The sequence below is a fragment of the Aethalodelphis obliquidens genome, unplaced genomic scaffold (genome assembly GCF_003676395.1).
Source record: "Aethalodelphis obliquidens isolate GAN/ISIS:26980383/991018 unplaced genomic scaffold, ASM367639v1 scaffold72, whole genome shotgun sequence".
Lineage (NCBI taxonomy): Eukaryota > Metazoa > Chordata > Mammalia > Artiodactyla > Delphinidae > Aethalodelphis > Aethalodelphis obliquidens.
The window spans coordinates 9,572,491-9,588,096 of NW_020838016.1; the positions used below are offsets into that span (position 1 = coordinate 9,572,491).

General features: G+C 34.5%; 1 protein-coding gene across 2 annotated transcripts in view; it reads right to left on the reverse strand.

The window, feature by feature from the left end:
- The window catches only part of XRN1 (5'-3' exoribonuclease 1), a 101,936-nt gene that overhangs the window by 54,633 nt on the left and 31,697 nt on the right, over positions 1–15,606 (reverse strand). For both annotated transcript variants that reach the window (XM_027091648.1, XM_027091649.1), the window contains exons 16-22: positions 12,870–13,039; positions 11,550–11,670; positions 11,352–11,450; positions 7,104–7,207; positions 4,555–4,686; positions 1,679–1,841; positions 868–981 (exon numbers count right to left, since the gene is read on the reverse strand). In XM_027091648.1, the coding sequence (XP_026947449.1) occupies positions 868–981; positions 1,679–1,841; positions 4,555–4,686; positions 7,104–7,207; positions 11,352–11,450; positions 11,550–11,670; positions 12,870–13,039 (903 nt within the window). The remainder of the gene's footprint in view (positions 1–867; positions 982–1,678; positions 1,842–4,554; positions 4,687–7,103; positions 7,208–11,351; positions 11,451–11,549; positions 11,671–12,869; positions 13,040–15,606) is intronic.

Below are 15,606 nucleotides of genomic sequence, written 5' to 3' on the forward strand. Positions count from 1 at the left end.
ATGGTTTATAATTCAATATGTACTCAATTACTTTGGTACTTAAACAGTCCCAGATTTGGCCGGTAGGAGCCTCTTCAACCTGGTACCTGTGTACCACATATGCTCACATCATTCTTGTGAGTACTTCCTTGCTTTCCCGCATAACTAGTAGTTCTAGGCTCATCGTGTACTTATTCTGCCTCAGCCCTGTAATCAGCCATTTCTCTGAGAAGGCCAGTTCCTTTTTGTGGGATATGGTGTTAGAGATCAAGATCAGAGTGTTACATGCTACCAGGGTATCTTTGCTTCCAATCCTTATGAGCAAATAGGGCTAGAAAATATATGTACGTATAGGCACATATGCATTCATATTATCTACAAACATACATAAATATACCCATATACACGTGCCTATATACATACACATACACACGTATAAAGTATTTTAGCAATCATGAGTTCACATTAATACCTCCAATTCTAATCTGTTCCCACAGGTCCTTTCTTGCATTCTCCTGTTCTATACTTACAAGTACCTTTTCCCATGTGAGAGCTGGAGTTCCCCAAAACATCAACACATTTATCAATTCATCAACCCAATAATACATTGAAAATAATTTCAGAATTGCTTCATCCGTACTACAATAAATAAACCTATGAAAAAAGAGATTAGAATCTGAATTCTTCTTCCACCACCTCCTGATCTCAGTGTGCTCAACACTAAAGATATATAGCCAAATATTGTGTTTATAAATTAGATGAATGAACTCTTTCTTTTTTCCCCCTTCAGTATTACATTTTATTTTATGCCTAAATGAAGAGAAGTTAAATAACTGTATTAACTTGAAACCATAAAGAAATTTAATAGTAATAATAACAGGTACTAACTTCTCCAGTGCATCCATAATAGGGTGTTCCCAGCATAAAGACCATACTTCTAGGAGGAAACAAGTCATCCAATGTTTTAATATTGGAGAAACGGGAGTCAAAAGCTCGGATGTCCTATGTAGAATGAAATATAAAAGTGAATCGTTACAGTCAAAATTTCTATAGACTGCATATCAAGATTTTTTCCTATGGGATTATGACTATGCTGTCTACAAAGGTCAAATGTAAAGGTTTTCTACATAACAATACCAGAATCTAAAATTTACTATCTCCTTATATGCCAGACACTCTTCTAGGTACTTTACATATTTATTAGTTCATTTCATCCTGAAGACAACCCTCTGTGGCAGAGACCATTACTAGCCCCACTTTATAGATGAGGAAACTAAAGCACAGAAAGGTGATCTTGCCCAAGGTCATATGGCTAAGAAGTCAACTCAGTCAGTACTCTTAATCACTATGCTATACTGCTTCCCCCAAATTACATGATCACTACCTGCATTTAAAAAAATTTGCCCCCTTACAACATCTAAGATCACAAACACAAAAGCAAATGCTTTTTGTATTTACTAATTTATTTAAAGCAAACTTTTTGTGAGAATAATAAATAAATACAAAAGAAAAGTTTCCTAACCATACACAGAATGAGTGTCTGAGCGTGTTATACTCCTTTTAAACACTACAGTATTTTGCAAATTACATTAAATAATATCTATTATATATTGCTGCATATTAATATGATATAGTGTTTTCTTTATACAGTGTGCAACAGTGTACATTAAGATAGAATTGAGACCTGAAGGAGACTTACTTGGACAATAGTTTGATAAACAAATGGAAGAACTTGTTTTGACCACTGTTTCTCTAGACGGACTTCACCATTTTGATTTACTTGGTATTTACGACCTGTGAGTAACTGACCATATACAACTGCAGATGTTTCATTTATTATTATTCCTTTTCTTCTCAGGTAGCTCAAAGAAAAAATAAAAAATAAATATAGATGTGTATGAGTGTGCATATATTCTAAGATGATAGTCATCATTCAAACTACCAACTCATAATCAAATGCTTAAATAAACTTTAAATAAATATGCTAGCAGTTCTGAGTACCTAACTTAAGACTTTTTGCATTATCCTGTGGCTACCTTTCCCAAAGTCTGTAAGATTAAATAAGAACTCATAGAGTTGTAAGAAACTCCTGTGTTTCATACCCACTAGGCTGGCTATAACAAAAAACTGAAAACAAGAAGCGCTGTGGGACTTCCCTGGTGGCGCAGTGGTTAAGAATCAGCCTGCCAGTGCTGGGGACACGGGTTTAAGCCCTGGTCTGGGAAGATCCCACATGCTGTGGAGCAACTAAGCCCATGTGCCACAACTACTGAGCCTGCGCTCTAGAGCCCGTGAGCCACAACTATTGAGCCCGTGTGCCACAACTACTGAAGCCTGTGCGCCTAGAGCCCGTGCTCTGCACCAAGAGAAGCCACCACAATGAGAAGCCCGTGCACTGCAATGAAGAGTGGCCTCCACTCGCCACAACTAGAGAAAGCCCACATATAGCAACAAAGACCCAATGCAGCCAAAAAAAAAAAAAAAAAAAGAAAAGTGTTGGAAAGGATGTGGAGAGACTGGAACACTTGTATACTGCTGATGGGAACGTAAAACAGTGCAGCCACTGCGGAAAACAGTTTCACAGTTCCTCAAAAAGTTAAACAGAGAACTGCCAAACAGCCTGGCAATTCCACTCCTAAGTATGTAACCAAAGAACTGGAAACAAGTAATCAAACAAATATTTATAGACCTATGCTCATAACAGCACTATTCACAATAGCAAAAAGGTGGAAAGAAGCCATATGTCCAACAGATGAATGCACGAACAAAAGGTGGTATATCCATACAATGAAATATTTGGCCATAAAAAGAAGTAAGTATTGACATATACTACAATATGTATGAACCCCCTAAACATGCTAAGTAAAAGAAGCCAGACACAAAAGGTCACATATTATGTGACTCTATTTATATGAAACATCCAGAATAGGTAAATCCAGAAAGAGAAAATAGAGATTGATAGGGAGGGGCATTCAGTGAGCCTTTTCAGTCTAAAGTAGGGGTTGGCAAACTATGGTAACAGGCTAAATCCAGACTGCCTCCTATTCTTATAAATAAAATTTACTGGAACACAGTCAATCATTTATTTAATATCTATGGCTGCTTTTGTGATATAACAACAGAGTTGAGAAGTTGTGACAAAAACTGTAAAGTCTACAAAGCCTAAAGTATTTAGTATTTGGCCTTTACAGAAAAAGTGTGCTGATTCCTGATATGAAGATGCAATCATTCTTCACCTGAGGGATATTTTCTTGTCTCCTTTCCATTTCCTCTTTCTAGAACTCCTCTCAGCTACATATCAGAAATTCTGACTATACTATTTTCATCTCTTTGTGTACTATGTGCTGAAGAAATTCCTTAGCTTGATCTTTTAGCCCACTGATTCACTTTTCAGTATGCCCATATTACTATTCAGACCATCTACTGAGCTCATTATAGAAATCATAATTTTATTTTCGTATATGTGTTTATACAAAAATATATGTATTATATAATATACACTATATATAGTTAAATAACATTATTATATATACATATATTTTATATAGCTAAATTAAAATTATGGTGAAAAAACCAGATATGTTCCCTACCCTTATGGAGCCTACTATCTATGAAAAGAGTCTTAAAGTAACCACATTCATAAATTTATTATTATGATTCTATTTATATGCGATAAAAGAAAATTCAGAATGATGTGAGCTATGACAGGGGTATCTAACTTACACTATTGGGAGGCCAAAAATGCTCTTCTCCCCCTGACAGCTGTGTTCATCTCCTTTTATGTTGGATAGCTTTTCATGGTCTTTTTACATATTTCCTGTTTAATCATCTTTGAATAAAGATATTATGGCCTGGTATTAGCTCCTATAATTGTAGAAGAGGTGTCTCCTTGAGTTCCCATTTATCAATGGATGCTACTACAGTATGAACAGGAGGGCTGACTGATATACATTTATAACACCATTTCACGTGCCACTGCCAGTTTCTATTATTCTGTTTTGGTTTAGGGAATTCTAGTGTTTGGATGAAAAAGGAGAGGTACTGTTAGGGTGGGATCATGGGACACAAAGCACCCTGAAAATTAGCATTCCAAGGAGGGTTAGCTTCTTCTTTACTTAGCTGGTATAGACCTTGCATGTCTGAATTCAGAGCATAAGGGACTTGGGTGTAGGGAGGAGGGGAGTAGGGAGGAGGGAGGGGTGAAGAACAAAGGAGAGTATGCCCTCCTATTTTTATTAGTTACATGTGGCCAAGAAATTCAATGGCCTTATGGTTAGTGAAATTAACTCTCAAATTCAGGCAACTTATGAACTGTGTATTCCTAGTGTAAGTGATTATGTCTTTTCTTTTTTTTTTGTACATCATGAAGTATTTTAGTGACAAACTGGGCAAGGCTCTAACTGCTGCTAACCAGATTTTATTTTAAATTAGAACTCATTACTTTTTTAGACCATAAAATGAAGATGCAGTCAGTATTCAGAGTAATCACACTAAGTGGAAAATAAGTTAAAAAATAAGTACATTAGACCACCACATTCTAGTTCAATGACATTAAATACTATTTATGACACTCACTATTCTGAAATTCCTTGTACTTCTTTTGTCCAGTTAGATTGTTCTTTGTCTCCAAGATGGACCACTTTAGAGGGTGGTGCAGTTCTTCCCAAATAAAGCTTCTGTGTTCCTGCAGGTTCTTCCAAGTAAAACCTTAAAAATTAAAATTATATTACCCGCAAATTTGTGGTTTAATATAGAGTTCTAGTAGTGTGAGTCTTCAAAGTGAAAAGATTTCTACATGGTATAACGGCAAAAACCCAAAAAACAAAAAGCCTCCTTTTTAAAAACTGTAATATGAATTTCAGAACAAACACTTGTAAAAAATTTTAATCAAAATTTAAAACAAATTATTATTCTTTCTCTATAAGAAATTAAACTGAATACATAATAAAAATATAAAATTTTAAAGAATTAATACTCTCAAATTCAATAAAGTAGTTTTTTTTTTTTTTTTTTTTTTTTGTGGTCGGGGGGCTCTCACTGTTGTGGCCTCTCCCGTTGAGGAGCACAGGCTCCGGACGCGCAGGCTCAGCGGCCATGGCTCACAGGCCTAGCCGCTCCGCGGCATGTGGGATCTTCCCGGACCGAGGCACGAACCCGTGTCCCCTGCATCGGCAGGTGGACTCTCAAGCACTGCGCCACCAGGGAAGCCCCAATAAAGTAGTTTTGCTAAAAAAGTTTAACTTGATTCTAATCAAGCCACTATACCTAACTCCCAGTTTACAGGAAACATGTGGGATGGAGGACCAACTTAAATGACACTAAGAGGAAACAACTAGGTAAATTCAGAATTCTAAAAAATAACTGGCTTGGACTTTAAGAAAAAAGGCAGGGAAGTAAGTTTAGCCAGGTCCTAGGATATAAAATCAACATACAGAAATCAATTACATTTCTATATACTGGCTGGGGAAACTGAAATTGAAAACATAATACTATCTATAGTTGCTCCAAAAAGTTTTAAATACTTAGGTAGGTATAAATCTAACAAAACATATACAGGTTCAGTATGCTGAGGAAACAAAATAGTGATAAAAGAAATCAAAGATTAAAATAAATGGAGAGATAAATGGAGCTTCATTTATCCATTTGGATCAGAAGACTCAACATAGTAAAGATGTCAAATCTCCACAAATTATAAGTTTAGTACAATTCTTATCAAAATTTCTCAAAGATTTTTATAAATATAAAAAAAATTATTCTAAACTATATATAGAAAGGCAAAGGACCAAAAATAGTTAAAACAATTTTGAAAAAAAAAAAAAAGTAAGGAATCGCTCTACCTAAGGTTAAGACTTACTACATAGCTACAGTAACAAGACAATGTGGTGTAGGCATAAAAATAGACATAGAGGCAAATGCAACAACACAGAGAACCCACAAGTAGACCCATACAAATATGCTCAACTTATTTTTGACATAGGTGTAAAAGCAAACTAATGGAGGAAGGAGAGTTTTTTCAACAAATAGTACTCGAGTTAATTCAATATTCATAGGTAAACATATGAAACTTGACCCAAACCTCATACCTTATATAAAAATTAATTCAAAATGGATCATGGATTTAAATGTAAAAGGAGAAGGTAAAACTATAAAACTTTTTAGAGAAAATCTTCTTTGGGACCTAGGGCTAGGTCAAGAGTTCTTAGACCAAAAGCACGATCCATAAAACTAAAAACTGATAACTGGACTTCATCAAAAAGGCAGGGGAACTGAATTTTGATGATTAAAAAAGAATGTTCAATACCAGTTCATGCTGGTACTGACTTCTCATCAACAAAATTACGCAACAAAACACAACTGAGATACGTTTGCAGAGACCTAAGGAAAAAGGATTAGGCCTCTAACTCTAAACCTATGCATGAGAAAAACAACCAAAAAAACCTTTTGGATATGTAATAACTCAGAAAACATTAACATCCTCACATTTTCTCCGAAAAAAAAATTACTTTAGAAAGTTCTAGACATGAAAAATAACAAAAGAACAAGATATCAGACCAAGTAAAAGATGACAAAGAATAGCTTGTCTAAATAATCACTGATAAAATGATTGTGAACTTGAATAAAATGTTAAGAAATTATTTTTAGAATAGAAGATACGTGTTTTTTAATATATTATTTAAATGAAACCTGGGAAAGGCATGGAAAAGGTAAGGTTACATATGCTATTTATTCTTGTCAGAAAGAAATATATTTGCTAATTTATATAATGATAACTGGTAGAAAAGAATTAGGATATAGAACCTCCAAGCTATTGAAAGGAAAAGAAGGCAAAAGGGAAAAAATAATATATGCATCTAAAATATGCATCTCAACATTATAAAGCAACTATACTCCAATAAAATTTAATTTAAAAAATAAAATAAAATACTAATAAAAAATATGCATCTCAAGGTATGTACAATAAACTGTCAATAGTGGTTGAACCTGGAGTGGTATGATTAGAGGACTTTCATTTTCACTATAGAGTGTAAATATTTTACAAATATTATATCAGTTAAAATGTATGAATAAAAGCCAACAAATAGCAAAGCACATATAAACTTTAAAAATTATAAATAAAATCTTACTTAGTTTCTCCATCTGATACACCAACAACTCTAGCTTCTTCAAGATGAGGCCAATTAACAAAGAGAGACTTCCCAAGCACTGATGAAGCTATATTTTCTACACTCTTAAAGTAAAAACAGAAAAGTTCATTCATGTTTTAGGTCCAAGAGAGAATTTTACAGAGGCAAAATTAAATAATTAAAACTGGCTTGTGTTTATAACAGTGTACTTAAAATCTATAAAAACCATGCCTTAATAATTAAAACAGATATAAAATATTATTTGATGGCTCAGGCCAATTATTCCCTATTAGTAACTGCTCTTCTCAGCTTTATTCCCACTTAATTATTCCATCCACTTGAATTCAATTTTTAAAATTTCTCTTCTCTAAGTTGTGCCTTTATTGCCAACTACTCTCTGTCTTTCTAGTACATTTTCCAGGATTCCTGTTCTTTTAGATTTTTTCCCTTTCCTTTAAGTTTATTTATTTTTATTTAAAAATTTTTTTGGCCATGTCATGTGGCATGCAGGATCTTAGTTCCCTGACCAGGGATTGAACCCTAGCCCCCTGCAGTGGAAGCGTGGAGTCTTAACCACTGGACCACCAGAGAAGTCTTCCTTCTTAAAAAAAATTTTTTTTTCAGTTGTTTTTACTTATCTGCCTTTCTTTATTCTTTAATTTATTATGAATCTGTATAAGTTTACCAACTTTACCTTCCCCTCTGCCAATCTCTTCTTATTAGAAGGGAACTATGACCAACTTAAAAGTAATTTTCTGCAGTATAAACATCTCAACACTAGGAAGCTTGCCTCCTCATTTGTTCAGCAGCACTGGCAGTTATTAGTGAAGGATGGCCCACTGATTTTAATCCTAAATGAAATTACTTGGCGAGAAAACAGGTTTCAGTAAAATCAAACAGAAGAATACTGACCTATAATGTGAGTATTACTGTTCACAATAATAGCCAACATTAGTAGAAATAATGTTCAGCAAGAAACCTAGGTTCTTAGTTCTGCTGCTAACTAGCTGAGTGAATGTCCCTTTCCCAATCTCCATTTAAGTTTTTTAATTTGTAAAATTAATGAGCTGGATTAGCTGCCTCACAAAATTCCATCCAGTTGTAAAATTCTATGATTCTATTATTCTCATGATTATCAGCTTATTTTTCTCATGGAAACTGAGAAAAGTGAAAAGAACAGCATAGATGTCTAGCAAAGGGCTATTATTATTTCATATCAAATAATCAGATAGCATAAAACAGAATCTAAAATATGTAATTCATTTCAGTTTGTGGTTGGTATAATTAAATAAGAACACTAGACTTATTTCAAGTTAGAAACTATGGGTCCAAAATTGGGTTCTGCCTCTCTTCAGCTATGGACTCTTAGGCAAATCCTTTAATCCCACTGAGTCTCAGTTTTCTTTTATGAGAAGAAGTTATAACATCTACCTCACAATATTTATTTAAGGATAAAATAATATACACAAAAGCTTTTTTAAACTATAAAACACTGCACAGTTGGCCCTCTGTATCCATGGGTTCCACATCTGCAGATTAAACCAACTACTGATGGAGAATATTTAAAAAAACAAAAAGAAAAAACTCCAGAAAGTTTCAACAAATGCTGGCAACTATTTACATAGCATTTACATTGTATTTACAATTATTTATATTGTATTAAGTATTATAAGTAAAAGAGATGATCTAAAGTATAAGGCAGGATGTGTGTAGGTCATATGCAAATATTACACCATTTTATATAAGAGACTTGAGCATCCACAGATTTTGGTATCAGTGGGGAGTCCTGGAACCAATGTCCCATGGATACTGAGGGACAACTGTATAAATATTCTGTATGAAATAATACCTTAAGTACAAATTCTTAAAAGGAAACATTATTATTATTATTACTGTTGGTCAGACAACAACTTTGTGGTAGAAACTGAAGTTGAAATATAAATTTTGATTCACATTTTTTCTTTTCATTATGCTTAATCATTATTAGCAAATACTTCTTTAACAAATAGAGATGACTATTTTTAGACTTTTGGGGGTAACTTTTTATTTTATTTACTATATTTAGACATCTCTTACAGTGAACATATAAAAGAATGACTATTCTGATAAATAAAACAAGTTTCAACATTAGAACTAGGCTCCCTTAATTATCCTTTTCCCTTCTTTCCTAGATTAATCCTTTCCCCGTAAGCCCTAGAGGCAATCCACTTCACATCCTTTCCCTCTACAGTGCCTTTAAGACCTCCTTTCTTCTTTAGCTCTACCTCTCTTCTTTTGTACGGATTTGCTAAATGAGCTGCCTCTTCTTTACCTACAGTTACGTTTCTAGCCCTCTTTTCAATGATAAACTTCTTAACCAAGGGCTTAAGACTTGCTACCTCGACTTCCCACCTAACGAGTCCCGGATTAGTACTTAGGAATTGGACTTCTGCCTCCAACAACCTATGGGAATGGAATCCTCAAAGTCCGGTAATGATGCCCAAAGGACAAACTCACAGACCTTATTTTAGTTTTCACTCTTCTTGAACTGTATGTACCATCTACTCCATGCTTCTGTGACACTACTAAACATGGGAATTATTCTCTGAACACTATGTAGCTTTTACTGGTTCCTTTTCCACCCTTTCCACCCATGGGTACTTCCTCATGCTGGGGCCTTGAACCCTGAGAATCCCCTTTCTTCAAGGAAATGAGCCCCGAGGCCCCAGCCATCACTTCCTTGCCAACGCCCTACATATCCCTATTGCTTTACAAGCTCTAGCTCCAGGTATTCAACTGTGTATAAGTTGCCTTTCTTTTTTAATTAATTAATTAAATTATTTATTTATTTTTTCATTTATTTTTTTCGGTACGCGGGCCTCTCACTTTTGTGGCCTCTCCCGTTGCGGAGCACAGGCTCCGGACGCTCAGCGGCCATGGCTCACGGGCCCAGCCGCTCCGCGGCATGTGGGATCTTCCCGGACCGGGGCACGAACCTGCGTCCCCTGCATCGGCAGGCGGACTCTCAACCACTGCCCCACCAGGGAAGCCCATAAGTTGCCTTTCTTGACTGAAGTTTTTCATCTGAACCACAGAACACAAAAAACAATTTGACTATGTATTTCCCCAATTCTTCCAAGGATGGTACATAACTAGTACCATTCTAAATGCACAAAAGGTAAATTAATCTATTATAAACGAACGGATGACTTAGGGCAAGAGGGCTTAAAACTCTTGTGGAACTCTGTTGAGAAAGGCTGAAAGGGCGGCTCCAGTTAAATGTCCTAGCACCAACTTGAAATTCTATTACTGATAATTAATCCCCTCAAGCCAGTGCCTCTCCCATTTTAACTGCTTTATTCCAATAAACAGTAATTGTTTTTCAGTTAATTAGTCTGATATCTAAGAGTGATTCATATTTAATATTTTCTTTTTCTTTTCATCCCCTATTTTTGAACAAATGATGAAACTTGTGAATTTTATTTAGTCCTGTTCATCTAGATCTATTACCACTTCCACAGTTTATGTCCTTATTGTCTAAGGCTTCTATAACCACAACCTCAACTTGCAGGCTTTTCCATTTTCTTCCATTTTTTTGTATGCACTTTAGTCTACTATATTGCCACCAAATTAATCTTTATGAAAATACCAATTTCAAGATAACAGTCATGAAAAATAAGTCCAAACTCCTTAGCCTGGTATTCAAGGTCCTCCATAATCTGGCCTCAATCTGTTTTTTCAACCTTATTGTCTATTATTTCCCAATATAAGTCCTCTGATTCAGTCAGGTTTATCTATTCCTTCTCCTCAAATACATCACATTTACTCTAAAAAAAGAAAAAGTATTAAAAAAAATTCAGACCTACAAAAAGGTTAAAAAAAATAAGATAATGTATCACATTTATTTTTTACTATAACTCCCAGCTCATGTTATTCTTTTCAGCTGGAATACCTTTCCCCTCCTTTTTCCTCTTTGTGATAATCTTTCTTTTAGCACCCAGCTCAAGCTTATTTTCATTTACAGATCTGTACTTAATCTTTAGCTCACACAATTCATCTCCTCCTCAAATTCCTACAGCATTTTTTTTGCTCATTATGTCACAATTATATATGTCCTTTAATTTGTGTAAATGTTTCTTTACTTTACCCTTATTTCCTGTGAACTTCTGGAGTTACTACATGTTATACCACTTTGGAAAACACGTTGCAGCTAAAACAGTTTTATGCATAATAAGCACCTAAGAAATATATAATGAAGAAAATACTTACAAGTTCATCTGATTCTGCATTCACTAATATTTCCAACATCATGTTTTCTCCACGACTGCTTTGCTGGAATACTTGAACCCCACTTTTCTTCAAAAAAAACTTTAAAAGAAGTCATAGAATTTAATTTTAATTTTTTCTCCATTATCACTTCACATTCAATAAAGTGAAAAAATTTTATGAAAATAAATAGCCACTGACTTTGTGTTTGATGTGTTTCAAAGTAGGAAATCCACAGAAGTATAATGCCTTTTGGTCAACCCTGGTTATTTTGTTTTTGCTTATGTCTACACGCCAAGCATCTAATGATATTATTCTATACCTAGAAAATAAATGGAGGCATTTAATTTAAAATTCATACATTGCAAGCAATCACAGGTTTTCAGCATTCCCTTCAGTATTTTGCCAGAGTCCTTCTTGCTTTTAACAGGAGAATTAACAATTCGTCCTTTAAGAGAAAGAAAATATAGAGCAGCAGATTCTTCGTTGGTATTGATCCAGACACAACCATGCCTGTAAGATACTGAGTGGACGTCCTCCCCATTAATTTAATATATAATATATTAAAAAAATAATATATATAAAATATATAAATTATATATGTATATATACATGATTTTTATACTAAAGGAACATACAAAACATACTACAAATCTCTATATCCTCCATGTTCCAAAACCCAGAATGGAAAATAAACATTTTATAATGTCTATTTCATCTTTCTCTTTGTTTTAACAAAAGGAAAAATCATAACTGAGAAACGTTTATCTGCAACACGACTGCCATCTAGATATTATTTGCAGAGAAGATGAGAGAAGAGAAAAAACAAGGAAGACATCTTAATGAAGAAGAGAAAGTAGAAATAGGTTTGAGGCAAGAAACAGAGGAGCTATTTTTTTTTTTTTTTTTTTTTGCGGTACGCGGGCCTCTCACTGTTGTGGCCTCTCCTGTTGCGGAGCACAGGCTCCGGACGCACAGGCTCAGCGGCCATGGCTCACGGGCCCAGCCGCTCCGCGGCATGTGGGATCTTCCCAGACCGGAGCACGAACCCGTGTCCCCTGCATCGGCAGGCGGACTCTCAACCACTGCACCACCAGGGAAGCCCCCAGAGGAGCTCTTTTATTTCTTGTTCTCCTTCTTTCCAGTTGGGTGGTTGGGGAGTATAAGAGGCAAAGTCATAGCATGTCAAATAATGCTGAGAGCAGACACTGGCAATGGAAACAAAAATTCATAGAACTTCTTGAGGGAGAGAACAGATATATACAGGGGCAGGACAACTTCAACAGAAGACGAAAACAGAGAAGCAGAATTGGACCAAAGCAGAGAACTATAGAAACAACTGTGAGAGAGAGAGAGAGAAAGAGAGAGATGCTATGATTCTTGGCAAGTTGCATGTAATTCATTATCAATTGACTACAACTGTCATAAATTATTTGTTAATTCTCCAAGTAGATATTCAAAAGCTTGCTTTTTTTTTTTTTTTGAGCTCTCTGTTGTTGAAAAATTACCAAACAACATTACCTGGCGCAGCATCGTCCTATGGCAGGGAACTTTTCTGGCCATGGAGAGGGGTACGTGAACTCTGTCTCGCTATCATACCAGCACATTAGGCACTCACTATGTTGGTTTCTTTTCCTCTCTTCTTTTTTCAGGGAGTGGTTGCATGTCTCCATGGCTTCCAACAATCGCTTCTGAATATAAAGATTGGAGAGAGGGGTTAAAAATACAAAAAGTCTGTAATCTCAACATACAGAATAAATATTTTCCCTAGGAATACAGAATTACTATTTGTGTTCTTGAAAAACAAAAATCTTAACTAATACAATTCTTTTCCATTTCATTAAATGAAAAACAGATGTGCTATTCTTGTTTCAAAGGGCCCTAGAATATTGCTTGTCACTACAAATTCCTCTGAAACTATCACTCTAACAGCAATCACTAACGTGTGGATAAAATCAGCAGGAAATCAAAATTTAAATATGAATTGATCGTAATTATAATTTATCTTAATTCACTGCTCATTGATCTCTTACTTTACAAATTGTACAATGGTATAGGTATGTTCATCTTTCCAATTATCTTTTGTATTTAACATAATTCCAATCAAATCACAATGGTTTAAAATACTTCTTTTTAAAGGACAAAATGATGTTAGCGTTCATATTGGAAGGATGAATGTGTGAGCTGCACAAAGTTACCAGGAACTTGTCTTACCAGATCCTATCACTTTTTATAAAACTACCTGTAAGCAAAACATTTAAGTATTGACACCACAAGAGACCCACAGACCAGAAGAACAAAACAGAGTTCAAAAACAAATCCAAATCTACGTCAAACATGGTATTTCAGATATTTAAATAACGCTTTTGTCATAACTAGCTATCCAGCTAGGAGAGAAAGCAGCACATATATTTTCCAATATCATACCGTATATAAAAGCAAGTATCAGAGTAATGAGACAACAAAAATAATGGGAAAAAATCTAGGAGATTATTGATAATTTGGAGTGAAAAACTCTTAAATAAGGCAGGAAAAAGCTGAACAGCTTTAAGGAAAAAGACATTTTTCAAGTAAAAGAAAATGTATGTGATAAAAGATGTCACAAAAAAATCAACAGGCAAATGCCACACTGGGGAAAAATATTCCTAATATAAAAAGAGTTGTTCAAAATCAAAGAAAGAAAATGAGGAAAAGGATATAGACAGACAATTTACAAAAGAGAAAATGCAAAAGACAAACATACATCAAAATATACTTAAATTAGGAATCAGGGAAAAATAAATTTGAATGAATGGCATTCTTTATCATCAGTAGACTTTATCATCAAAATTAAATAAAGCAATAATATTCAGGACTAGAAAAGCAGAGAAGTAGGCACTTAAATATTGCTGGTGTAAATTAGACCAGTCTTCTTAAAAAAGAAGACTGGTAATATTCATTAAAACAAAAAATACACATTCCCATTAACCAAGCATTCCTGCTTTGGGGATTCTACCTTATAAAAATAAAATCTCTGATATATAAGAATGCATTAACAACAACAACAGAAAAGAATGCATTAACAAACAAACAAACAAAAAGAATACATAAACACACAAGTCCTTTTTTCATAGCATGTGTACAGTGGCAAAAAACATTAAGATTCATAAGAATTTACAGAATTAGTATGGTGTGTTCCCATGTACCTTTCAATGATAACATCTTACAGCCACAGTACATCATCAAAACCAGGAAATTGACACTGGTACATCACTACTACAGATTTATTCGGATTTCACTAGTTTTTATATCTAAATTTTGTGTGTGTATACAGTACTATGGAATTTTTATCATATGTAGAGATTCATGTAACCACCACTAAAACTGGAATACAGAACTGTCACATCATCATAAAGAAACCCCTTCATGTTATCCCTTTATAGTCACACCCTATCTCCAACCCTAACCCCTAACAACCACTGATGTGTTTTATATTACAATAATTTTGTCATTTCAAAAATATTATATAAATGGAACTATATAAAACCTTCCAAGATTGACTTTTTCACTCAAATGAACTTTTTTCCATCCGTTGTTTATATCAATAGTTCTTTTTATTGCTGAGTAGTATGCCTTTATATGGATGTACTACAGTTTTTTTACTCACTCACCCATTGAAGGATATTCAAATTTTTTCCAGTTTGGGGTTATCACAAATAAGTTGCTCTGAACATTAGTGTACAGGTTTTTTCAACATATATAGCCAGCTGTTTCAGCACCAATTGTTGAAAAGCTTTTTCTTTACCCATTGAATAGCTTTGATGTCTTAATTGAAAATTTATTAACTGGACAAGTATAGATCTATGTTTGGACTCAATTCTGTTCCACTGATCTGTCTATTGCCATGTAAATAACATACTCCCTTGATTACTTTAGCTTCATGGTAAGTCATGAAATCAGAGAATGAAAGTCTTCCAGTATTGTTTTTCTTCCTATAGATTGCTTTGGCTACTCTAGATCCTCTGCAATTTCATAAAGACTTTAGGATTTCTGATTTCTACACAAAAATCTGCTGGCCTTTTCATTGGGATTATGTTGAGTCCAAAGATCAATTTGGGAAGAGGGTACATCTTAACAATACTAAATCTTCTATTCCTTGAACATGTATGTCCCTCCATTTATTTAGGTTTCTGTATCTCAACACTATTGTAGTATTCAGTGTGCATGCTGTTAAATTTGTAACTGTGTATTTTATATATCTTAATGCTATTGAAAGCAG